Source organism: Anthonomus grandis, chromosome 1 (assembly GCF_022605725.1).
Source record: "Anthonomus grandis grandis chromosome 1, icAntGran1.3, whole genome shotgun sequence".
NCBI lineage: Eukaryota > Metazoa > Arthropoda > Insecta > Coleoptera > Curculionidae > Anthonomus > Anthonomus grandis.
The window spans coordinates 22,515,589-22,543,588 of NC_065546.1; the positions used below are offsets into that span (position 1 = coordinate 22,515,589).

The 28,000-nt window shown below is 30.9% G+C and overlaps 1 protein-coding gene across 1 annotated transcript; it reads left to right on the forward strand.

Moving 5' to 3' along the window:
• Positions 1-276: 276 nt before the first annotated feature.
• LOC126736065 (forkhead box protein C2-A-like) lies at positions 277-27,588 on the forward strand. The gene is made up of 4 exons (XM_050440272.1): positions 277-614; positions 4,027-4,169; positions 4,228-4,340; positions 27,158-27,588. The coding sequence occupies exons 1-4, from the start codon at positions 358-360 to the stop codon at positions 27,365-27,367; spliced, it is 723 nt and encodes a 240-aa protein (XP_050296229.1). The 5' UTR covers positions 277-357; the 3' UTR covers positions 27,368-27,588.
• The last annotated feature ends 412 nt before the right edge of the window (positions 27,589-28,000 follow it).

Here is a 28,000-nt window from a genome sequence, read left to right on the forward strand (position 1 = left end):
CCAAAAACAAAATCATCCAGCCCCAACTGGAAGCCCATATAAACATATAAATCCCCATAAACATTCCCAAAACAAACTATACAAGTTTAAATAACGCTCATCTAATCACCACTCAACCAATAAAATGTATTTTTACAGTTGATCACGCCTTAAATCCGGGATAATTTAAGACCTATATGCACCAATGGCGTGAATCTTATACTGGTGGGAGTTCTGGATCGTCTAGTAAATTATGCGTGGGCCGGCTCTTAAGTGATTGACGTTGGGTTTATTCAAACAGATGTGAGTAGGTTTGAAGTTTAACTTTGTTAGTGTATCTCGGGACTTCGCGCGGGCTTGTGACGGTGTGTTCTGAAAATGTTTCACATTCAACAAAATCTCGACCCGAATTATTATTGTTTGGATCATTTGAGTGATTGTTTGCAAAATGTACAGAGTTCTTCGTTATTAACGCAGAGACTGTTTAGCCCATATTATCCTCATTTGTTTTTTCCTTTGCCTTTGAAGATTTCACAGCCGAGACCTGAGAAGCCGCCATATTCATATATAGCGCTAATTGCAATGGCAATATCTTCTAGTCCAAAACAAAGACTTACATTGAGCGGTATATATAGGTAAAATTATAAGTTTATTAATATTTTATAAGTATAGGACTATGAAAGTCTTATCCAGATTAAAAAACAAATTTAATGTTAACTATCAAACTTACTAGTTTCGTCTAAGAACGTTACTTATACACGAAAAAAAAAGTTTTAGAATGTATATTACAGGATAAAGAGAGAATCAAACTTTTTTTTAAATATTTGAAATTAAATTACTGAAAAACATTTGTTTTAAATAATTCCAAAAAAAAAATATTCAAATATATATATATTTCAAATTCTTATTATTTATCTGCTACGCAAAGAAATATTTAAAATGTTGTTTAAGAAAAAATTGACAAAACACTGATAAGTATATCATATTTTATATTAGAAGTAAAATTAATTAAGCCTGAAGACCTAAACCTTAATACTGCTGACTTATGTTACGACGTTCTTAGACCGCTACTACATTTAATTTATATTTATTAAAATAGACAATTTTTATAATTTAAACACTTACAAAAATAACATATTCTTGGTTACTTGCATAAAATTTAGGCCAAAAAAGTCCTTTTTGAGAAAACTCTATTTGAAAGCGTTTTGCGAAACTGGGCCGAATTACGAGTTTAATTGTGCCTGATTACGAAACAAACACTAATATAACCAATAGTTCTAATTATATGTTTAATTAATTACTTAGTATGACATAACATTTTCGTTCACAATATTCAATTATCAATTATCAAATTAATTAAGTTTTCTTACTTGGGAACTTAAATGTACACGCAGGATTTCCTACCGAAAATTTAGAGTAGGTCAAATCTTTGGGAAAAAAATAGAAGCACGTTGACAGGGTGCTAATACTACTACCTTCTAAGTCTTGAACACTTTTAACTACTTGGGTCTTTAATTTTTAATTTTCTCTAGATATGAGCTTTGTTTACAATAAAAAATATTATAGAACAATAGAGCATATTTAATTTGGTTTGATATTATTATTATTTATCTCAATGATGGGTTATAAAATAAAAGTTTTACAGGAATTAAGTAACAACGATGCAAATAGAAGAATTTAAGTTTGTAAAATTTTGACAAACACAATTCAAAAAGACGATATTTAAAAATATTTGTTACAGTTATTAGTGATTGTTTATAGAAATGGAAACGTTACTAAAACAAATAGCCGGTATTATATATATAGAGGTTTTGGAATGACAAAATCCCATACATCATATTCAAAAACCGCAAAAATTAAACATCTGGGCCGGTAATTATTAGACGTAGGTATTTTTATTCATTTAAAAAGTTAAACGAACCTAGATAAAAATCAAAGACTCAATGAAAATATCAATTTTTAACATTACGCGATAAATGTAGAAGACTTTTCCAATTTTTACTTTGCTGAAAAATGAAGTGATCAGAGAGGTCCATTTGAAAGACCATCAAGATCTACAAATTCGTCCCCATTGGATTTTTATTTATAGGAATATTCAATATCTTCTGTTGCCTAACTGACAAAGATAATTAAATTGCTTTTTAAACTAAATCAATCAATTTATTTGATTTTTTTGCCTTTTTTAATTTAAAAAAAAAATAGATTTTTTATGCATTTCAGTAATCTTTATTAGTGCTTTAAATAAAGAAACCTTATAGTTTTTAATGAAAACCGAATTCACCTGATATCTTTTGTTTTTTATTTGTACCCTTTATTTTAAACTTTCCTTTAATAAATATAATTATATAAGGTTGTTTTCTTGTTATATTATTTTCATTTATAAATGCCGCGTCACAATCATTTTTCTAACGCTCAGATATGGGATATCGCATATGTGTATGTATGCCCAAGAAAATTTGGATGAGATAAAAAACAGTTCTAAAGAAACCAATTTTTAATCAACGTTTGTGGGAGTATTTTTAGGGATTTTATTTTTGGGGCCGTTTTAATTTTCAGCTTAATAAACAAAGTTATCAACATTTCTTAACGAATGATCTATCCATTTTTAAGGAAAATATGTCTAAGTGTAATACTTGACAATTAATATACGTCGGTATACCAGAACAATATCTACTGCAAGTTAGAAATTACTTAGATCATGTTTAGTCTCATAAATTGATTGGCTGAAGTATAGTATTTTCGTACCCTGCACATTGTGCACATATTCCCAATCTTAACCCATTAATATTAAAAATCACTTAAAATGAGAAAAAAATTCGTTCAGGAATGGTAAGAAGAGATTATTGAAAAAGTCAATATTACGAGGACCTTGCTAAGTCAAATTAAGCTAAATACTTTATTTTGATCACAACGGTTTCATTTATAATTTACAATCAGAAAATAATAATAAATGAGACGTAAACACCTGTTGCTGATGACACCATAATCCCCTGCTCAGCGGATATCCTGAGGTACTGTAGATCTCGGCATACGAGGGGGCCGAGGAATAGTTTTCTACAAATCGGCTAGCGTGTAAGAAATGCATGACTACCATTCAAGGCGGAAGCATAGAATAGATGTCAGAGTAGCTCTGGGCGATTTGCTTTTTCCCATAAATTACCATACGAATTAAAGATTTTTTCAATATTCATTAAATGAGACAATATTTGAAAATTTTTAAATAAAACCGATTTTTATTTTATTCATGGATTTATTCGTTCCATGTTTTACTTAGTATACGATTTGTGATTGATTTATTTATTTAATGAGATTTGCTGTTGCACAATACTGTCTTTTGAAGGTCAAAATATTTTATACAAACAAATTTATTTCTATATTAATTTTGTTAAGGTTAATGCTAACACGCATACAATAGAGTAAGGGCAAATTTTGGTGGTAATTTGAGTTTTCCAATGGAATAAAAAATAATACTCTTGACCATGGTCTAGATGAAAAAATATTGCATTTAAGCCATTACTAGCAGTTCAGAAAATCATATTATTTGGACATTAATTTACCAATTTGATTAAAAAATAGGTATGTAGATTGTCGCATTGAAACAAGGGAATATGAAACTTTCAATTTTTCTACGAAAAAAGTAACGATGTCTATTAAGCTAACAGTTTGGAATCTAGAGAAATTTAAAAAGAAGTTTCTATTTTTTTGATGAAATATCTTAACTAACAGTGACAAGTTTTCTTCGAAAGTGTTTTTTGAAAACATAGAGAATGATAATCACAATGTTCCTAAGTACTAGATAATGGACCCATTTTGAAGCACACAACTTTTCAGATGTGTATTATGTTTAGTTCAAAATGCTTTAAAAACGAGATTTATTTTTTACCTCCTAAACTCAACTCAAAATCTAAGCAGTTACATTAAATAGATCTTTAGAATAAGCATTTATTGTCTACTCAGCACAAGTCTAAAACAACTCAAAAATGCAGCTTAAATACAACAGCTTAGAAGAAGAGTTAAGTGATTCATTTGTTTTTTTTTAATTTTTAGGTTTATCATGGACAATTTTCCATATTACAGAGAAAACAAGCAAGGCTGGCAAAACTCCATACGTCACAACCTAAGTTTAAATGATTGCTTCGTAAAAGTACCTAGAGAAAAAATACATGGAGGTGGAGAAACTGGTGGTAAAGGTTAGTTATCAAATTTTACAACGTTCAGATATAATCCTAAAAACTCCTTTATATATAGGATCTTACTGGATGTTAGACCCAAAAGCCTCAAACATGTTTGAAAAAGGAAACTATAGAAGGCGAAAAACTAGACGCCAAAGGCTAGGGGAATGTCATGCATCAATATTTCAAGTAAGCAACTATAATGAGGTTAATAGTAGCCTAAGCAAAATAATTTCCACTGACTCACTTTAAGGCACGTGCAAACAATTAAAATAAAGAAAATATTTATATTTAATTATTGACGGAACCATTAATAAGGCTTTAAAATGTGTTATCCTTGAATAATTTTTAAAGCCCATAAAATTGCAACAAGCTGTTAGACAGGAATCAGGAAGGACCGAACAAAAGGTAGAAAACAGAAGTAAAAAAAAACAGCACCGCTCATTTTATAGTCAGCGTCTATTGTTCCCGTTTCAACTTTCATGCAAACAAAAACGTCGGGTTGTTAAAAATAATTTAACAACTTTCCAGAGAAACTTTTTTTACGCGTCAAGCACAAATTTACTGTTCCTGTTAAAACTTCATTCCTGAACAAAAAGTTTTTATTTGTGTTTTTAGTTTTTTAATTAGGCGAATATACACGCGGGTTTACGCTATTTTTAACACAAATCGTATAATTTTTTTTGAGCTTTTTTGTTGAAAATACAGTAAAGTTATTTCGAGGTTCAGTTTGGTAAATATGAATTGCTTACTTAAATATCTAGGAAAAAAAGCTTTGCAAGTTGAAATATATGAGATTGCATCGATGAGAAAACGCGCTAAAGCTTTAAGTTTGCTGCAACGTTTTTTATTTGTAGTTTTATTTTGTAAATTAGGAAAATGATTTAACTGATTCGTTCTAAATATTTTAAATCAATATTAAGATTGGGAGATGATTTTAAAATTGACTCATTGTACTCTAAGAGCGTTTTTTTTTCGAACACACCCCTGAATTTTAAATGAATTTGTTCCAACTTGCGCGTCCTCACTGTATAATAATGTATTTATTATACCTGATGAGGCTACAATACAAAATACTCTAGCGTTTTTTCATTCACCTTATTATAAATTAAAATTCTCGACTTACGAAAATAATGAACTGATTTATTTACTTACTACAATTTATGCCGATTTTAAAATTTGAGCCAAAATTTTGACTTCAACTGTCCTCCTAACGACGACGGCTCCTTATATACCAGCCAGACCATGGTTCCGGAATATTCGCAAAACTTCCACGCGTCTTTAGAGGTGCCTTGCAGTGTTTGCGCTTATGATTGTTCCAGAATGGCGAATGACAGCTAATATTTGCGAGGTTGATAATATCGTTACACTGCCCTCTCTCTAAGCTTCTTTCAATAAAAGCACACCAGAATTTGGACGGCTGTAAACCTAAAGACGACCTTTAACATACTGCCAGTCATCCTCCAGTCGAAGTTATCGAGTCCGCATGCGGGTTTAGGATTTACTAGGTTTCTCAAATCTTCGGCAAAGACTCCTCATTTAAAAAACAGCGCCCTAAATGTCCTTATAGGTTGCTTTCTCAGGTGACGTTTTTTTGGTAGCTAGACAGAAAACTTTTTTACCTATGAAGAGACTCATCCGTTATCTGAAGTGGTTCCCTGACTCTAGCATTAAACCGATGCATCTCTTAAATATTTCCTAGTTTTATGCGGAAAATCTTTGCTACTCCTCTAGACATTGGTAAATTCGCATCAAAGCCTTCTGCTGTCTCTGCGGCCCAATACTTGCCGCACATACATCGAATTTCCTGGACCTCTTACGTCTATCTCACCATTAACCTAGTAGAATCTTTCCCTTATCGAACCAAACGTGTAATATCACCTATAGTCTCTTGCAAAAACTCTCCTGATTTCTTACACCGACTTTTTAACTGCATGTGGTAACAAAATCCAGATGTGACTGATCTCCAAATGCCTTACCATATAATCGTAGACCTCTTGCTCTCCGGAACACATTCTTTACAGGATAACAGCAGTATCTCCTTTTAGAGATAACGTAAGGGTGACCAACTAATTGCTTTTGGAGCTGCTTCAAACGGATGCTGATAAATATTCCATGATGTAATCCTATCAAATTTAGACGGCTTAAGGCGCATCAGCTTAACAGATTCCGTATTGGTACAAACATCGTTTTTGAGGTCCACTGCTGAAGGAATTCGAGCTAATTTTGACATAACTATTGGCAACCCCTCTAACCAATCAGATTTGAAAGAAGGCGTGGTCAAATCCGGCACCAAATTTGAATATAGCGCGGGAAATTCGAATTCTAAGAAGAGCATAATTTAAGAAAACTACTAAAATTACAACCTGCGGGTCCTTCACTCAATTAAAACAGATTGTCATCAACACCTGTTCTTTCACATTTTCTTCTTATATTTCTTATTTTACAAAAAAATTAAAAAGAATTTGTACAAAAAGAAACAAATTTCCCATACACAAATCTATTATAATCAAGAGAACGCCAGCTGACTGTACAATTTAATGTAGTTTTCTAAATTGGGCAAATATGTATGTATAGAAGATAACCTGCAAATTTAACTTTTGAAACCAAAAGTACTAAAATAACCTTCGTACTATTAAACAACCTTTTCTACTTCAAAAAATTTCCCCAGGTAATATTGATACACATATGTCATATACAAAAAAATAAATTCTTCAGTAATGTCTGTTTGAAATACAGCTATAAAAATAAAACACAACTGTATGATTTCTATTAAATAATATATTCACAAGAATATATTATTTAATCATGGAAAATAAAAATACAAGATTTTAATTGTTCTAATACACTATATAATTAACACTGTTAATTTATAATACATATTATTCCTGTTGCGGATTTTTCGAAATACGAGCTAAAACCTCTTCTTCATCATCGACATTGATATTTTTTGGAGCACCAATTAAGGTTTTAGGACGAAAACACCCTGTTTCGCATAGGCGGGTATAAATAGTTCTGAACAATTTGTGATTAGGTTATTTACAATTTGTGTATAATTGTAAATACCAGCAGGTGCAGCCAGAAGCACCAAGTCCACAATAATTTGACTAAGCAAAAACACAAAACATATCACGCATTTCATTGTTAAAATATTCATTATAACGTGGCATTTTCTTATTTTAGCATTTTGACTACAAATAATACACTCTTACTTAGTGACAGTAAAATTGTTTACAAAATTGAATTGAATTTTTTTACATAAAAAACTGATAAGTGCCTACACAAGCCTACTTGAAAAAAAAGTCAATATAATAACGGTGGCTTAGGATTTTTTACGCTGAATGTTTAAAATGCAAATAACTTAAAAACCGATAGAGAATTTCATGTAAATAAACAAGAGTACCTTTTTTATTTAAAACTGAACTGCCTTTAAGATTTTCTAGTCGTTTTGGCCATAACTGATTAGGCAAAAAAGATATGTTGTAATTTACCTAAGTAATAGGGTGTAACTAACGCCCTGGATAAATAATGCTAAATTCACTATAAAATTCGTAATTTTCATGTCAAAATACATAAATCGCCAATTTTCAAGACGATACTGCTTAAATTACAAAATTATTAAAAAATTTCAAATTAAAATTCCAACTTTAAATACCCTGTATCCCGTAAACCTGCAAGATATGTTAAGCTCAATCGCCATATTTTGGTATGTAGTATCTCAAAAGAGATTGCCCATTCTTAATGAATGACACTGTATAAAAACTATAGTATTGATCTAACTGACATAAAGTCTACATAAAATAATAATAATATTGTTTATTTCCTCCTTTTAAAAAAATTCAAAGACTTAAAATATTTTACATCAATATATATAAATCTTATAACAAAATATATAAAATAAAAGCTGGCAAGTTGTAGATAAAATAATAAAAAACAAAACAAATAATAAAAAAACAGTAAAAGAAACTATACATCTGGAAATGGAATGTGTAATGTTCAACTAGTTGATACACAACATTATATTTTATAGTAATAAATTGACCATTAAGAACAACATGATATAGAGTTGGCTTGTTTTCAGTGTACTTAATAGTTAATTCTTTTATAGTGGCTATATTAGTTACTACCTTGATTACAAATAGTTGCACAGACAAGATTTTTTTACAACCTCCGCCTAAACTGTATGTTGTGTAAAAAATAGGACACTGGCATTTTATAATTTTTTTAAAGACCTTGAATCATGAATACAAGCATAAGTTTGGTTGGAGTTTTTACTCCAAGAACATAAGTCTTTAAACCCTGAAATTCCTTGACTGGATTTTCCATAGCAATTGAGAGCTAATAAATTCTTTAGTTACTTCATTAAGATTTACTTCTATAAAGTGAAACTTTTCATCATTATGAAGAGATATTAAAGAAACAATATATACTCATTTTTCATGTAACCTCAAAGTAACCTCAATTTAGATAACTTGCTCATGGTGGATTTATGGACATTATATATTGCTTTTTTATAATAACAATTTCCTGTTCAGGAGTTAAGCTATCTTTTGAAACACCAACATTAGTAACTTAGAACATTGAAAGGCCTTTGAATGTTCTAAGATTAGTAAGAATGCCTTTTCTATTCTCTAAGAGAATTATTTATCAATAAAATTGTTGAAATATTGGAGCAAACCGTGACAGTATTGATGGAGAACTAAGGAATATTTGATGGTAAATTAATACGTATATATGTGTAGAAGACTTGCCCTATTCCCAATTCTACACAAAATATAACTTAAAACTAGAAATTACGGTAAATAGACAGTCAATAATTTCTACAAATTTTCCTTGACCCACAAGGCGACACGTTTCCCAAAATAAAAATAAAAAAAAGTCAACGTCAAACTGTCATTAACATCACTACTGTCCAATTTTCCTAATCTTAAGTCACCCTAAGATGGCCACCGTCCGAAACTCTGTTTTGGCGAATCAAGTTTCATGGGACTAGGGCAGCTAATCGTGTGTGAGTGTTGAGGTCCAATGTTGCTATTCTGTTTTGAACAAAATTGTTTAAGGTTATGTCAATGTAAACAGTTAAATTTTTTGAATCGTAAGAAAATGGAAAACAATTGCTAGCGACCCCAGCTTTGCGATTCAAGTAAAAGTCGCAAATAAAGAAAATAAAATGCTATGTTGTTAAATTTACGACAAAAATGAGTTTAAATGACTTTGAAAAACATAGTTAAGCGTATATTCACCTAGTGAATTTTGTAAGCCGTTTTAAGAAAAAATACCGAAAGATATGGAGAAGCTGAAAAGGTCTATTTAATTCATATCGATTAAACTGTTTAGAGATGCAAATTTCATATTAAAAGTAAGATAAGCTTTGGAACAAATAACAAATAGCGAAGAACAAAAAGAACGACAAAACAATACAAACTTCATTATTATGGTAAAAAATAATAACTACCAAATATACACTACCAAGTAGAGAGAACACAAAAACAATAAATGTGTTCAAGACAATCAAGGATTAATTTAGACACAAAACAGAAAAAGTAATAGTGTAGTAAAATCAAAGTGAGAATTGCAAAACAAACAGTGCAGTTATTTAAAAATATTAAGGACATAAGAGGAGTTAAAGTGATTGACTGTGGACTAAGTGAAAAGGATGGAAATATATTTTTAGTGATGATTTTAGTAGGGACAGGCAGAAACTTGTTAAAATTTACGTGACTTTAAATAGGAATATAATGTAACGAAGTTACAAGATTTTGTCTTTATTTTGTAGTAATAAGGGTTAGCCCAGGCAGTAATTTATAAAAAGGAACATAGATAGTTTTGCCCCGTTAACATTTAACCTCTAAATTTATAATTTATATAACAAAAAGGTGCATTTTAAGCTTTACTTGTGAGTCATTATGAGCTTGTAATGGTAAACATGCATAAAGAGACAAACTTAAAGAGGTTTCTAGCCTGAGAGTACCATAGAAAAATTCAATTTCTTATAGGTTATACCTAGTTCTCCGTTAACTGTTATAGTCCCTGGCCTTGATTGTTTCCAGTCCTGGTTGTTCTTAGGATAGTAAAGAACCACAAATACCTAAAACTGAGAAGTATTTTATCATGCTTCGTTTTCCATTTGTCTCGCCTAGAAATACACGGTTTTGAGAGTTGAAACTAAGTTTGTTTACCATATAAGGTCATAGCTTATAAATCCGTACCGTTTTCACGACGGAAAACTATTTCCATTAAGTTTTCCCAATTGCATTTTTATCCAACGATTGATTCCGAAAATGTTCGTGAGTCGCCGGCATCCAAATTCGTGCCGTGGGTATAAAAAGGCTCCAGGTCCACCAAGCTGACACATTCGTCTCAGTAAGGTTATACTATACCTTTTGAGCAAAGTACCAGTGATTATTTCAATACCGTTAAAGTTTTTATACCGTTATATTATACCGTTATATTTACGTTAAACTTTGTCTTGACGTTGACAGTATGAATTGGGTTAGAGCCATATTTTAGCGAGAGGCTATAAGCGTCTTTAAGACATCTCATTCGAGCGATCAATCGTATAAGGTTCCGATTTTTTCGTACTCTCCCCAGACCGCTAATAAACTCAATATGTCTAAGTCAAAGGAAAGCTATACCAACAATAATAAACAATCAAGTTATATTTCTTAGGATACATTTTAATTTATTTAATATTAATGTATCATCCAAACCAAATAAAAATGCAGAAAAGAATAAATTATCAAAAGAGCGAATAGATTTGCAAAAAATACAGTGAAGAACGTAAACGTGAGGTTCCACGGATATTTTTTAAAATTGATTTTTGATTAATTTATGTTTATTTCTGTGGAAAAAATATGAGTGAGGTTATGTTTACGCCAGTAACTTTTTTGTTTATTGTATTTCCTGTTGGGCAAATATCCTTTATAAACGTTTTCAGGGCAAAATTAATTTGTATTTTGTTTCGAACTAGATCTGATTCTAAAAATGTATGAGATCGGATTTAGACTCAAAACGTTTTGAAAACTTATACAACTGGTGTTTTCATGGTTTAGGTCAGTCTTCAAAACGAATGCAATACCGATGAAAGGTATAGCTAATATTGAGACTCTGGCGTGGGACTCTGTAAATTTTCTCTATTTAGAGAAGGAAGCGAATAAGGAAGCGAAGAGACAAAGATCGCTTAATGCCTTGGCACTCTATAAACATTTCCTTATAAACTTCGTTGTTGCTCGGGCATAGAGAATTCGATAATAATCTATTCTAAAAACATCAGACAATTGAGCATAGTCCAGCTGTGAATACAAGAAGAAGAAAATGACATTGACAATATTGACATTTTGAGTTTTATTTTAATTTTAAACCAATCCAGCACAGCCCATTGCGCTGGATTGGTTTTAGTTTTAGGTGCTCTACTTTGATTCTCCATATCTGTAACAACAATAATGAGTTGATTATTTATTAAAAATGGCATTAAAAACTAGTCTGGAACAATTTAAGTTTATTCCAAACATAGTTTCTTCTAAAGAAGCTAAGATATTCAAAGGCATATAATAGGTATTATAGGAAGTTAACAGAAATAATATTATGATATATACCCACTTTTTATCTATAATAATTTGCAATTGCAAGGTGTAATTTTACATAGGATATTATTTACTTGAGGGAATGGATGAGTACTTACCTAGTAAAATAATTTGATTTCTCCTTTTCCTTTTACCCTAAATCACAGAATACAAATATAAATAAAAAACGAGAAACTGAAAATAAATCATGACATAACACTTAAAAAAATCAGGTAGTGACTCCCGTCCATCGCACGTTAAATTTTTTCTCCCTCCTAATAAAATTTCCCAGTTCACGGCGTACGGACAAATAATTAAGCCAATAGCGTTGATTGAGAATATGGGAAGATGCGCAACCTTACGGGCAAAATCGTGCCACTAAAAGCGGCTGGCGGATAGATGGCGCAACAAGAAGCGCGCCCCGGTCTCGTTTAAAAATCTCGTGTATCATTTCATTGTTTGGAGATCGGACGAACAGGCTTAGGAGTTTTCGCACACACCTAGATTATTAAATTTGAATTTCCTTTATTATTTTTTAATACTTTTAATTGAGCAGATTTATTTTGCTTGTTTTTAAATAAAACTTGTTAATAGGTCGTCACTTAAAATGAATATTTGCGTTTATCGTGGATGCAGTAACGTGAAGAAAAGGACAAACAATATTATAAGTTTTTTTAAGTTCCCTTTAAAAAAGCCAGAAATAGTCGCTGAGTGGATAAATAGTTGTGGAAACCAGGAAATATATGTTATGGATGAGGTTTTACTAAAAAATAGACTTATGTATTATAAAAAACATTTTAATAAAGACTATATTTATATAAGTGGCAGACGAACAATGCTGCATAAGGCGGCTGTTCCCAAATTTTGGAAAGGTAAGTAATCTTTAATAAGAGGATATTTAAACCTTCAGTTATTTTCTGTGTGACACTAACTTTCTTATTTTATATGGGACACCTGGTAGGATAGTACGTATTTCAATAGAAAATCATATTCACAAAACAATGATACCCCATTTGCTACTTCTTTGTATTATAATCATAGAATTTTTTTTATTTTTTTATTTTAAATAGGGTGCCATGAATGAGATAAAGACTTAATTTTCAATTAAGTAATCACGCAAAAATAGTTTTCACTGTATTTTATTACTTAAATCTGTTATGAGTTACTTATTTTATTGGGTATTACGTCACTTATAGCAAAAATCAATTTAGAAAATACTATCTCACACGCTCAAAAATTCAAAAAAAGAAAATAGACTTATTCACATATTTAAAAGAAATATGAACGTAAATCTTTAATATCTTTCGTTATACTTAATTTAATTTAAGTTCAATAAGTTTTAAAGACAATAATTTACTTAAGGTATAATAGATTTTTTTTATATACCTAGGAGCTCAGGTTTAATCTATTAATCTCTGAATTCGTTTTTTTTTCAATATCCTACCTGACTTTGTTATGAATATTAAAATTAAAAACGATAAAAAGAACGAGAAGATCTAATTTTTAAATAAAAATACCTAATTTGAACCAACGTTTCTGTAGTTATATCTACTACCGTTATCAAGGTAAATAAAGTTAAATTAAATTAAATTAAACGTATGAACCTACCTATCTTTTAAATTTCTCGTTAATACTTCCTTTACAACTCCTCCCTTTAAAATACTTTTAATAATTACTTACTTTCACGGTTGATTAATAGCTTGACAAACTGTTTTGAAAGATAACAAAAAGTTCAAAGGTTATCTACTTCTTTTAAAATTAAAGGGGTGTGATCTTAATGTAATTTAATAATAAAAAATATATGAATATCATATATTTTAAATTATTAATTAATTTTGAGAATGCCCTGTTCTACCTCTGTTTTTAACAAAGGAATCCATGTATTATTAAAATCAACCGAACAAGTAAATTATAGCTAAGCATTTATCTTTATTTAACATTATAAATGTACTTTCCTTTAGTTTACGTAATTTTGAAATTGGTTCCTTTGCTGAAATTGAGGCAGGATTCCAGTTTATTCTATGGTTATTGTCGAATGCATGTTGTGTAATTTTGGATTTTTGAAAATAATTGTTTTCTAATCGAATAATTCAAATAAAACCGTTTTAAAGTTTGACAAGGTATTCTAATGTAATGTTTTTGGATATTTCGCAAAAGTTTATTAATTTTATAGTCTTTAAGTAATAACTAGTCAGAATTCACCAAGAAAATTTCGATAAATTATTACTTTTATTTCAACAAGCAAAATTTAATTTGTGTTTATTTTTGCCGTGAGTTGTATATTGAATGTTTTTAATTAACATCTTCTGAATATTTTAATATTGAAGGTTATAATGCATACTATAATGGAGAGGATTTAATAGTAATGATTCGCTGATAATGTTTTTTGATGACAAATTGCAAAATAATATAGAAATCTTTACAGAGGATACAGATAATGACTTGAAGGGCGTAAATAGCAGTACAGTAAATGAATATCTCAGTCCCATATCAAATTGTGGTTTTCTGCTCTATATTAAAGTAAAAACTAGATATGACTCAGACTCCTGCTTACATCCATTTTTTATCAACACCAGCACAACAATAAAACAAATAACTTGCTATATATTATTTGTGTCATAGATCACTATCCAATTATGGTTGGAATTTAATTAAAAAATTAATGACTTGGAATTATTAACATTAAACTTCACAAACTATGACTGGAGGTTACAGAAATTCAGGACTCTGAAGACGCTACCATTATTTTTGTTAAAAAACTTCAAAAATTATGAAGCCATCTGAGAGAATAGAAATGTTTAAAAACACTAAAAAGAGAGCGAAGGAATGGATAACAAGAGGACTGATTGCCTCAATTAAACACGTACAGGGATAGACTGCAGAAAAATCTACAAAAACATTACGATCATAAATTACAAACACCTACAAAGCTTATAGAAATTATTTAAATAAACTAATAAATATAACAAAGTATAAATTTTACAAAAACAAAATAGAAATGGAAACAAGAATGATATGAAAAAAGTATATAAAATCATAAATAAGATAACCGGTGGAGCCGAAAAAGAAAAACAAAGTTGATGATGGTTCTTTAAAGACAGAACGTCGTATTTTAAATTTAATGGTTTCATCCTATAGGCAAGAAAAAGTGGTAACAATAGTTTATTCATTTAATAAATACTTTTGTTATATATTTTTTAATAACGCCAGAAAAAAATTAAAGTGATTTTCCAAAATTTCAGTTTTTTGCAAAATTTAGGAAGTATTTGGATTTTATTATAAAAGGAAACTATATTGCTCAACTTTCCTCTAATTATACCACCTCTATTGACATCCTGTATAACCGTGATGCAGGATCTTTAAACAAAATGTTTGTTTTTTTTTGTTGTTACTAGTTATCTTTTTATAGTCTTAAGTATAGTTGTAACAAATGGTAATTGAAAATTTGCCTATGTCGCTTAAAACTTAATATATGGCCTATTTTCTATTTCTATTAACATCCTCACTCAAAACCCCTTACTTTACAGATCTCACTATGCTGCACAATTTTTCAGATATTGAATCACATGACAAAATGGGTTATTTTTTAGAAAAAATTATTGATCAAGAAGTTATATTACCTTAGGTATTAAGTCTTATGAATTATTTTAATTATTCTTTATAATATTTACATGAAACCTGCTTATATCTTAAAATTTGTTCCACATATTTTTTGAATATTAGTTTTTAGTTAATTAAGTGCAACAGGCTTTTTATTTAAAAACTTGATCCTCTTGAACACAAAATGGAGAAAACATAATATTTGTTGTTGGAATTATAACTTGTATTAAACTTTGTTGATAATTTTGTAAAAATAGCTTTTTATATACCTATATATTTTTGTATTAATTTTTGTCTCAAAATTTTATTTAAGTAATTATTTGTTTATAAAATTTAACTTTTAAGAAATTTCAATGTCTCCACCCTTAAGTAGATCACTCATCACTTGACCACCTAAATGACACCACTGTGTTGTATGTTAAAAAAAGTATTAAAAACATAATTGGCGGCATCATCCCATGTCTTAAAAAAATATCAAACACGGCCGCGTAACCGGAGATTCCAGCGTCGTTGAAAACCCTGACTCAAAGAGGTCAAAAGCCAAGTCCACGCAGCTAAAATAAATCGTTCCTATACTCTATTTCAGAAGTGTGTAGAGCAATAAAACCTCGTTAGGTATGCAAAAGTGGAACCTGGTGATCCACCAATATTTTATGCCACTACCTTAGTTGGGTATTAGTTTCAATGTAAAATTCTTTCTTTTCGTTGATTGCAGGTAGTGCCACCCGGTTTTGGGTCAATTTATGAGTTTTGCCCATTGTTACCCACTGATAAACATTGAAAACGGTTCGCCAAAGGCGTGCAACTGGGACTTGTTTTTTACCTTATAATTAATGTACTTAAATGCTATTTTATTTTAGAAAGTTACTTTTGTTTAAATGGAATAATATATTTTTTTCACAAATTTATTGAACATAATAGGTAGAGTAAAACAGTTGAAAATGTAACTTTTGGATCTGGCACTTTTTGAACAGTGTATAACAATTTTAAATTATAATAGATTGTAGTCTTCTTCGTCATCTGACGAACTGTCATCACCTCTTGACATTATAATTAAAGGATCGACTGTCTGATCGATGAGGTTGTCAAGATCCCACATTTTGTCCTCTTGCTTAATTACATGCTAGACTGCTTTTCGCCAATTCTCTGGTGTCGCTTCCGTAATGGCTTGATCAAACAGTAGCTTAACATCTTTCATTTTAAAAGTCGTGTTTTGTCTTGCTACAAATCCTTTTACCTGCGCCCATATCAGTTCTATAGGATTTAGTTCGCAATGATATGGCGGTAAGCGCAGTACAGTTATATTATATTTTTCGGCTATATCTTCCACGGCGTATTTCATGAAACGAGTTTTGTGTAAGTTTGCTATTGCCAGCAGTTCTTTTTTTATCAAATTTGCTTCAAACGCAATACCTTTTGCAGTCAGCCAATCGATGATAGCTTGCGTTATCCATAACCACCACCGAATTAGCCGGAAGAAATTTTATCATTTCACCAAAATAGTCCTCGAAAACGTCTGAGTTCATGTCTTCATGGTAATCTCCTGTGCGAGTCGACTCAAAGGTTAGCAGACCTTCTTTTAAAAATCCCTCTTCGCTTCCAATATGTGTGATTATAAGTCTTTTTCCTTTTCCCGAAGGTACTTTAATACCCGTAGACAGGCCTTCTATGAAACCTTGGCGAGCACTGGTTATATGTTTGTCTTGCCACATTTTTTGGACTATATAACCTTCGTTAATCCACGTCTCATCAAGATAAAAAACTTTCTTTTGCTCCCTGCGGTACTGCTTGATACTTCTCAAGTATTGTCGTCTCCAACAAACAATTTCGTCGCTCTCCAGTAAAAGTGCTTTGCGGTTATGCTTTTCCCAGGCAAAATCCATATTTTTTAAAGTTTTCCATAAAAGTTTTCTACTTATCAACGGAATACTGTCATCTCGGCCGAGCTCCATTAAAATTTTGTCTAGGGTGGGTATTTCCTTTTTAAAATAAAAAGAGTGAACTTTTCTTCGAATTATACATTTAGCATTTTCATCAAGGACTTTTGTAGGTCGTCCTGGCTTTTGCTTGGGAGATTCCACTTGACCTGCTACTTTTCTTTCTCGCAACAATTTGAAAATGGTGGACTTTCCAATTCCACTCATTCGAGAACATTTTCAACAATTTCTTGCACAGTAAAACTAGGGTAATCGTGTTTTATGCAATCATGTACATTTAAAATAATAACTTTTTCACTCAGCGATAGTGGAGAATTTTTAGTACATCTTTTCGTTGGACTGAATACCTCCATTTTTTAAATATTGGGATAATAATATTGTGATTACACTACAGCGTAGCAGTGACTACTAACGTTTAAAATATGATTTAAAAGTATTTATAGTCTGTATATATTACCTGACTCCATTTTTGCATGTTACAAAGCGTTAAAAGATACCTATACAAAAGGATTAAAAGTATTTATTTACTATTTAATCTCTTTCAAAATAAAGGCATTTAATCCGTGAAAATTAAATTCATAAATATTATAAGTACCTGCGCCTATGAACTACCACGAAATGTAGCCAAACAGAACGGAATTCCTCAGTTTATTGCTCTATACACTTCTGAAATAGAGTATAGATTTGACGCTTCGCGGCATCACCACACGGTGCACAAAACTTAACGGCAATCCGATAGTCGACCGGGTACAGTTTTTAACACAGGATTGCGTATCTTCCCAAATATTTAATCAACGCCAATAGTTTATTCTTTCCCACAATACACGCTAAAAAAGAAAGAAAATAATATCTTTACAATAGAAAGGTCCTTTTCGTTGTCGTAAGAAAGCGAGGTCGTCTATATTCGTTCTGTAACGAAAAAGCCCGAACAACGACAGAGTATGAAATCCACCCTAGAGATAGAGAATAAAGAGTTTATCTATCGCTATTTGCGTTACAGAGTCCCACCTCTGATAGCTGTTAGACATGACGTCATTCGAGCGCAACCATATGATGACGTAACATTTAAGATATCGTAAGGCAATCGAGTAAGGCGGTTACTCGCTAAAATATGGCTTAGATAAGAGCCACCTGCTGAGGTGGGACTCTGTAACGCAAATAGCGATAGATAAACTCTTTATTCTCTATCTCTACGGTATTGTTGATATAGACATTTTGCTCAATGAACTAAATAAAATGGGATTACGCGGAATTGCTCACAAATGCTAAAGTATCCTTCTCAAAAAATCGAAAACATTACATACAAATATATGAATCAAAAAGTGCCGAAAAAACTAGGTGTTGGTGTTGCCTAGGGTTCAGTGCTTGGACCTTTAAAATACTTACTTTTAATTCAAAGTCTAAAAGATTTCGGTCTTACAGCAAGGTACTTTATATTTACTGATGATACGATCTTGGTTTTAATTTTATAAATCATTTTGCAATTTTTACGTCCAAAAGGTATACCTGTTAAAAATTGATGTGAGCAACGGTTTTCAAGATATTTGGATTTAAAAAAATTGACGACGCATCTGATTTTATTAGAGCAAAATAAAATAAAATAAAAATGAAACGAAATTTTTTACTAAACATTATGTATTTTAATTTCCAATAAAATTATTTTTGTTTCAATAGAATCTTACTGCTTTATGATCTAAGTCAGCGTTAGTCAAAGTGTGCTCCGCGGAGGCCCGGTGCTCCGCCAGCAGTCGTAATAAATGAACGCATGTATTAAAGTGGACCCTATAAAAACAGAGTTACCTAAGATAAAAATAAACAACCAAAACGAAACGCCTACTTATAGGTGTTACTAGTACATATACGAAAATTTAATATATGTATTATTAAGTAAATGCTCGACCTATTACATCGAAATGTTACAGCGTTACTCGTACGCCACCATTCGCTCCCGGACTATAAGTAATCGAATGACCTCGATTCGTCGCGCTGTTTCTCGTGCTCGTGCATCGACTTCGGAGAAAATCGTCTGGCTCTCCGAAGTTTCTGAGGAATTCGAGATGATTCGATAGTTGCTGGTATAATATAAAGGAGGATTGTTTAGCGCGGAGAATTTATTAATCAAGCAACGTACCGCAAAATTTACTCACACCGCGCTCAGTATTTTATATTCGCTTGTCTTGTTATTGTTTGTAGTGGTTGTAAAATCTTGTTCAAGTTCAAGTAGTAAAACATCTAATGACACACTGAAGGTGAAAAAACGAAAGTATAACGAATCATATATTAATCTCGGATTTGTTGATTCTAGTGGCTCACCTCTTTGTATGTTGTGCAGCAAACTCCTTCCTAATAGTTCGATGGTACCTGCTAAGATGCGCCGACATTTAGGAACTGTACATCCCGACTTCAAAAACAAAAGTAAAGATTTTTTTCTACGTAAAAAAGAACAATTATTAAGAAGCCAAAAAACTATGACGTATGCGCCTCAGACTGTGAATGAAAAGGCCACGGAGGCATCGTATTTAGTTAGTTACCGCATTGCCTAAGCAGGAGAAGCGCACACTATCGCTGAAAAGCTAATAAAACCACGCGTGATAAACATAACAAAATGTATGCTCGACGAAAAATCTGTAAAGCATCTTTCTACAGTGCCACTTTCGAATGATATCGCAGCAAACATAAAACAAGAACTGGTTTTACGGCTTCAAAATAACAAATTCATCTTGCAAATGGATAAGTCGACTGATGTTGCTGGACTAGCCATCTTACTAGTAATTGTGCGATATCCATATAAACATTCACTCGAAGAAGACTTGCTTATGTGCTCATCGCTGCCTACTAACACAACCGGAAAGAAATTTTTAACACGATTAACATATTTTTTGAAGAAAACCAACTCGATTGGAATGATTGCATTGATACTTGTACCGATGGAGCCAAGGCAATGACAGGTAGAACAGCAGGAGCAATATCACGAATAAAAATGAAAGCGCCAAATTGTAGTTCCAGCCTCTGCATCTTGCATAGACAATCACTTGCGGTTAAAAAAATGCCACCAAATCTAAAATTGGTTCTTGATGAGTCAGTAAAAATAATTAATTTTGTCAAGTCACGTCCACTACAATCCCGATTATTCTCAATATTATGTAAGGAACATGGTAGCGATCATAAAACACTATTGCTCCATACTGAAGTGAGATGGTTGTTTCGGGGTAAAACTTTGACAAGGCTTTTTGAACTAAGAACAGAATTAAAAGCTTTTCTTACAGATGTTCCTTTTATTCAAAAAAACCATTTGTCTGATAAAAGCTGGTTATATAGACTAGCATTTTTAGCAGACATGTTTGGAAAACTTAACGAATTAAACCTGTCACTACAAGAAAAACAGACAACAGTTTTCAATGCTAACAACAAAATAACTGCCTTTAAAAGAAAATTAGATTTTTGGATTACTTGTTTTGGTAAGAGAGAAATCGAAAGCTTTTCATTGCTAAGTGAGTTCCTTAGTCACCATAGTCTTAGTGAAGGGACTTTTGAATCTTGCTTTTCTAAAAAACAGAATACAAAACTGAAATAAACTCATGGATTCAAAACCCTTTTTCGTCTAAATTGCAGAAGCCTGAAAATATGTCAAATTAGATCTATCAATCATTTCTAGAAACGAATTGGAATACAAGCATGGAATCATTGTTCAAAACAATTTCACTAAATAAATTTTGGTGCAGGGTTCGTGATGAGTATCCACAACTTGCCACAGAAGCTTTGAATTTTCTTCTGCCGTTCCCAACAACGTATTTGTATGAAACGGGATTTTCAGCATATACAGCTATAAAAACAAAATACCGCAATAGACTGGATGCCGAACCAGACATGAGAATTTAACTTTCTTCTATCAAGCCTGACATTACCCAGTTCATGAGGAATAAAAAACAATTATATGCATCGCATTAAATGAACTTAGTGTTGTCATTTGCTTACTAACTCACTACTGATTGTATCTATCTTTTTTTGTATGATTAGTAATAAACAATTCACATATAACTGCTTTTGCTTTTAGTTTAGAGTTTAGGGTTCCGTTAAAAATTTAGTTTTTTAAAAGAGTTCCCTCACGAAAAAAGTTTAAGTAACACTGATCTAAGAAGTTATTTTCAAATAAACTTCAACAAAAAAGTTCGACAGTTAAATTATGCTGCCTTTTATTGTCATTAATCCAATTACCGAATTGCATTCTTAACTCAAAATCACCCTCGTGAAAGGGATGAACCCATGAAATGGGTATAAACAATTGACGTAAAAATTTTTACAAACAGATGATTGCGTAACTTTACCAAAATGCATTCTTAACTCAAAATCAGCCTCCTGTAAAGAATGAACCCATTGTCAATGAAATAGGTATCAACAATTGACGTGAAGATTTCTCCAAACAGACGATTGCGTAACTTGATAAGTATCTGCAATCCATCTAGTGCTTATGCTTGAGTGATTTTCGGCGGTGCTGAGAATAGCCTGTTCTAATTCAACATCAGGTCCAGCTTCTCTTTCAGATACACTTAAAAACTTCGCAGGTTCTTTAGTAGTAGCGAAAACTTGTTGAAAATACCCTTCTACCTGGAAAACGACGCTGGTACTCCGCGACTGCTTGAATTGAGACATTATTGCAGAAGCCATAGATGAATATTATATCTACATATTCACGATGTAAGAATTTTGCAGGCATAATAACGTACTTAGATCTGTTGTTTCTTATGTGATAAAATAATAAAAGTTATGAAGACAATTAGACACTAACAAAATTTGACCTTATTTATTAGAACTCATATTACTTACTATTGCTAAATAACAGGACGAAAGATGGCAACGCCAACTAGCAGTTATTCTGCAGGATACTTCTATTTTTTTACAATACATGTATTGTACCTTATGTATATTTGATTTAAAAAAAATTAGATGTCTCGTAATTTTAAAACTCCCGGGTATTAATTTTTACTCCAATATTTACATTATCATAGGTATTTAAAAAATAGAAGAATTAAATAAAAATGTAAATACCCTGTATTTCATGAAAGCACTGCGGATCCATACTTGTATATACTTTTATGTGTATTTTTGTCTCCTAAATATCTACCAGAAAAATTGACATTTCAGCGAGGATCAACCTGTATATGATTATAAAACAAAAAATAAAACCGAACTGTAATATAAACTTATATCTTAATACTGAAAATAAGCTGACTGAAGCTCCAAAATATAATTACTTAGACCTAAACTTATCAATTAATTTTAATTGGAATACACATGCAAACTCAATAATTAAGAAAATAGTTTCTATGCTGGATGTAATCTAAAGGTGTATGTAAAGCTTAAATTATAAGTTAAGACTTTTACTTTCTAATGGTTTTTATTTTTTCCCATATCAGATAGATTCTATGTTGGGGAAATCTTCCAGGATATCAATTAAATAAATTTCACAGAACTCAAAATAAAATTGTTAAAATGATGAAATGACATAAATTACATGATTACACACCAACTGAAGAAGTGTACAATGCAACCAAAATACATATTTTTCTACTCACATTAAAAATCTAAAAACTAATTTAAATACATCACGAATGCACTACTATAATCACAATCCTAGATCCAACAATGACTTTAGAAATAAATACTTAAATGATTGTTGTACATCGCCAAGATCTCCCTTAAGACTATATTTTAATGAAATGCAAGAACATACTCTTTTCTACAACACACTTACTTCAGGAATACTCTTTTATATGAGGAACAGTTTTATTGGCAACGTCAAAAACTCTAAACTGACTTCGCACTGACTGTCTTTTTAATTGTTTCTAAGTCAAGCAACGAAACTAATTAGCTTTAAACTGATTAGCAGGCCAATATGGACACCAAGAAATTAATGGAGCTGCTATTAAAGAAGCTTAACGAACAGAAAGAGGAAAAAATCTTAATCAGAGAAAAGAACAAGAAGAATGATATCGTAAATAGATGGAAGAATAAGAAGAACGAGACAAGAAAAGGAAAGACTTATTAAAGACAAGTAAATCTGACCTGAAGACAGACAATGAAGATCCAAACAGAAAATAAAAACATCCTATAACGGCAATGAAAATAGACTTACTGAATTTAAAAGATGATCTTAAAAAGGAACAGAACGAACGAGATAGAAAACAAGAGGAACGAGATTTACAACTTAGAGAAGATCTGGAGATGGGCCAGAAACAATTAATAACTAACTTCGAAGAAAGAATTAGGGCGATTAAGAAAAAAATCCAAAAACTAGAGACAGTAAACCATGCCCCTCTTCATCCCGATCCTGGAATTCAAAGACAGATGAAAGGGGATCTATCAAAATTGGACGGCAAAGAACTATGGAGTATCTACAAAAAGTATTGAATCAATCTTAAGTTAATCAAGGAAAACTTAAAAAAAAGGTAATCAATCTTAAGTTATGCCTGAGAAAAGAAGCTACAAAAATATCAAGAATGGTAACATCTAAGGATGAGTTTAATTTCGACGCCTCAGTAGCGATCGTGCTACCGTAGAAATGAGATATGGTAAAGCCTATCTACAACATGTGTACCAGTCCCAATTAAAATCTAGGAGTCAACAGAACAAGGTCTTCGCCTCAAATGTTATTGCCCAAGAAACCAACAAAAAAGTGCTAGTTGTGGTACCAAGCCCCACGTATAAGAATAAACCCGGTGCGACGTCTTCAAAAGTGCTTGATAGTACCGGAAGAAAATATGCGACCGTAAATGTGAGATGGTGGAGGATACAGAATCAAGTGATACCATCGTACCTCACTGTAAGATATCACCGCCACCAAATTTAATCCTGGAATCACAGTGTTGTTAAGCCAATTACCATTGGCTTAACAACAAACAATACTAGTGATAGAAATATAGATGATATGATATTTGGAATAGATATTATGAATGACCAGCCGTTTAAAATGGATGTATATAACCATATATTAACAACAAGAACCAAAGAGATTTTGAGGCACTAGGTAGATAAATATAAAGGAAATACCAGAGTCGTTAAGTTATCTAACCATATCATAAAAGCAAATTCAAAAGTCGTGGTTAATACTACAATCAAAGGAAAACAGGGCCAAACAATATTAATTTAGTCTATGGAAAGCTATAAAGCATATGGTCAAGGAATTTTTCTAGCAAAGACGTTACCTACGAAAAAAAAATACTGTTTTAGTTCAAATGGTTTAAAATTGATTAACACCTGAAACAAGAAGAAAATATTGCAGATCCATTCCTGTATGATTACAAAAAATTCCTTTCATTCAAAGAGTCTTCTGCCAATTTGATCATAGACCAGAGTAGTGAACTGCGACGTCTTATTAAAGAAAATCAAGATGTGTTCTCCTTGCATGATAATGACCTAAGACAGTACTTCTTAGGTCATTATCATGCAATTTGGTCATTATCATGCATTTGGTGCATCATTGAATTAATGCTCCGATAAAATAAGCACCTCGAAGAATTCCGATAGCTAAGCAAGGTGAAGTTTCCTCAACGTTTCAAGAAATAAGGACACAAGGAGATTTAGAACTCCCAAACTCCTTTTTAACGTTTTTTAACAGATTTTTACTGCTCAACCTGAAGAGTGGATACTGGCAGGTATAAATACACCCAGAAGATCTTTCATGTTTGCAGTATTTTCTAATAATTTAGCTACCAGATTGACAGATTTTGAAACACTTGACCTATCGCTTGCACCGGGAGGAACAAAGTAGTCCGAGTCATCGCCTTCCTGAAGTAATGTATTCTATAATAAGCGTATTCTATTAAACACCTAAATGAAAATTCGGGATTTTCTGAGGCATTCAAATGTTTAGTTTTATAAAATAATCATGACTTAAAAAATATATATGTTTATCTAAATCAACCGTTTTTGCTAAAATTTTTTGATTCGACCGGTACATTGTTAATTCCAATATTGCATTTAAATGACAAAATATTTGTTGAAGATATATTTAGCAACATGAGATTCGAACCGCACTAGGCTTTTTATCCTTCCAGGATCGGCTGAAATATTCTAAGCCTACTTTCCTGTGATATTTAATGAAGCGAGCTCATTTATAAAAAAGAAAAAATAAATGGTAATCTAGGCCTTTGACTGACCCCTAAGAAAACCCCTCATTTGCCTGCTAATATCTCTGATCTTTGTGATCCAATTAAGCCCTCTGGCCACAGAAAGCCAAAGAAATACGATTCTTCAAATGAAAAAAATGCCACTGTCTTGTCTCCATACTGATGAAGCTTTTTTAATAAAATGCGATGTTTGATACAATCAAAAGCTTAGGTAAATTATTACCTTTGATGGAAATCTTTCATAATATAAATATTGGCAGCTTAGCTTATTGTCGCTACATTTTTCTTATATATTTCCTGTTAGACCATATTTGGAGTATGGTATTCGTATATGAGCCACGCGAAAGTTTATTAGAATGATTTATATAAGTGTTTGATCTTCAAGCTTTTGATTTTTATAGATATTGTAATCTTTTTATATAAATTTATCGTTGAGAAGGGCATACATCTTAAAATTGAAATAAAAAATATAAACAATTCATAAAACCGTTCAGAACATTTAATTAAAATTTAAAGAATAGTGCAAAAATATAGAAATAGTGTCAAATATAAAATATCTGGGCCCACTTATAGACAAAAATTTAAATTGGTCACTACACATAAATAAAATATCTGATAAAATTGTTTCAATGCTATCTGCTTTATACAAACACACAGATTATTTATCTAAAAAAAGAAAAATTTCAAGTTTATAACGCCTTTTCCTTAATCCTTACACATTTCAGATACCTTTTGCCCATATGGGAAATCTGCGCCGAATTTATTTTTAATAAAGCTCAAGTATTGCAAAATAAAATTTTATAAATATTATTTAATTATGATTGACTTACTATTTCTAACATAATTTATTCAGAATTAAATTTAAACAGACTAAGAGAAATTTTAGAAATAGAACAATGCAAGCTAGTTTATAAAATTATTAATAATCTACAGAGATGTAATATAAATATTATATTTTATCATGATGTGACTACCAAACGAGATCACTAAATAATGTTTATCAAGTTTCTACAAGAACGAATATAGGTTTAAAAAATTTAGTTACAAATGCAATTAAAAAATTTAATAATTTACCTAATTATATAAAAGATATAAATAACTATAGCGGTTTTGTTGAAAGATTTTAAAAATGTGAATTAATTATAAGCAAAATGCAGTGTGTGTATACACATATTAATTATTGTTTTGTTATTCTCGGAGCCAGTATTTACAAGCACTGATTATAGAATTTTTATTAAAATTAGTTATACATTTTGTATTGATATTGTGGTTAAATAAATGATTTAAGAAAAAAATGCTTAGCAGTTATGGCAAATTTTAGTTAAGTTTAATAAATGTTTTCTTTTATTACAATATTGCCAAAATATACTGAACACATTAAAGCTATTTTATAATGACATTTTCAGTAAACTAACAATATTTCGTTTAGTTACTGTCATAAAGTGTATTCCAGGAGGCGTGGGCAATCTCCAGCACTTATTAGAAAAGAAAATAAAAATTTTAGACTAAAACTTTTTCCGATAGTCTAGTCCTATGCAATTGTCTACTACTCCGACACGGCTAGGCTGTGATCTCTTCAATATTTTTCAATATCTTTTAGCATATATTAGTAGATTAGTCTCCTTAGATTGAAACCATAGAGGAGGCATTCTCCCTTTAAGGTTTAAAAAAAAATTCTATCTAAGTATTATTACCTTTCATACTTGTCGAAGGAATTCAATCACTTCGTAAAAAATATTAGTTGTTTTACATAAATACTAATATTATTTATTTTTTTGCAGAATGAAGCACTTTCACTAGTCACCAAATCATCAAGAGAGGATGATAGCATCGATGTGCCTATAAACATATCAGAATCCGTAAAAAGGCTAAAAAATTCAAACTTTTTTACCATAGAACATTTAATAAAAAGTGACAATTGTAGAACTGAAAAATCTGAAGAGGTCTTAAATGTATCTAAAAGCCAATGTACAATAGAAAATATCGAATAAGAAAGTTAACAGGACTTTCCGATATGAATACCAAAGATGTTATGTTAACTGATCAATTTAAGCAAGTTATTTTAAAATTAAGGTAAACGTATTTTTCTTATCTGCAAATGTAAATTAATAATTAATAGGAGAAATAAATGTAAAATTATTTCGTATGACTCAAAAAAAAATTAAACACTTAAGCTTGAGCTGCATTGGAAATAAATTATCGTTTAATGTGATTATCTATTACTTTATCTAAATAATTCTTCTAAATGTAAATAAATTAGGTTTATATTAAAAGAACGAATTTGTAGGATATATTTTGTGTAAATTATTTATATATATTATGTAAATATAATTTTGTGATCTGTAAATTATATATTCCTCACTATTCCCTCAAAAAAAAATCTGGTATTTTTAAACGTAGAAAAATTCCGAAATTGCTTGTTTATATTTATATAAGAATCAAAGAAAACCTTTAATCAAAAAACCGTAAAATCGCCAGGATTGTTTTTCCAAACCAATAGGCTTTTTTAAATTAAATTTAACCAACAGGTAACAGAAGAATGGATTTCAATAAAATTAAATAAATCCTCGAATATTTTGAATTTAAAATTTGAATGTATTGTATTTATTAGAAGTGTATTTTTA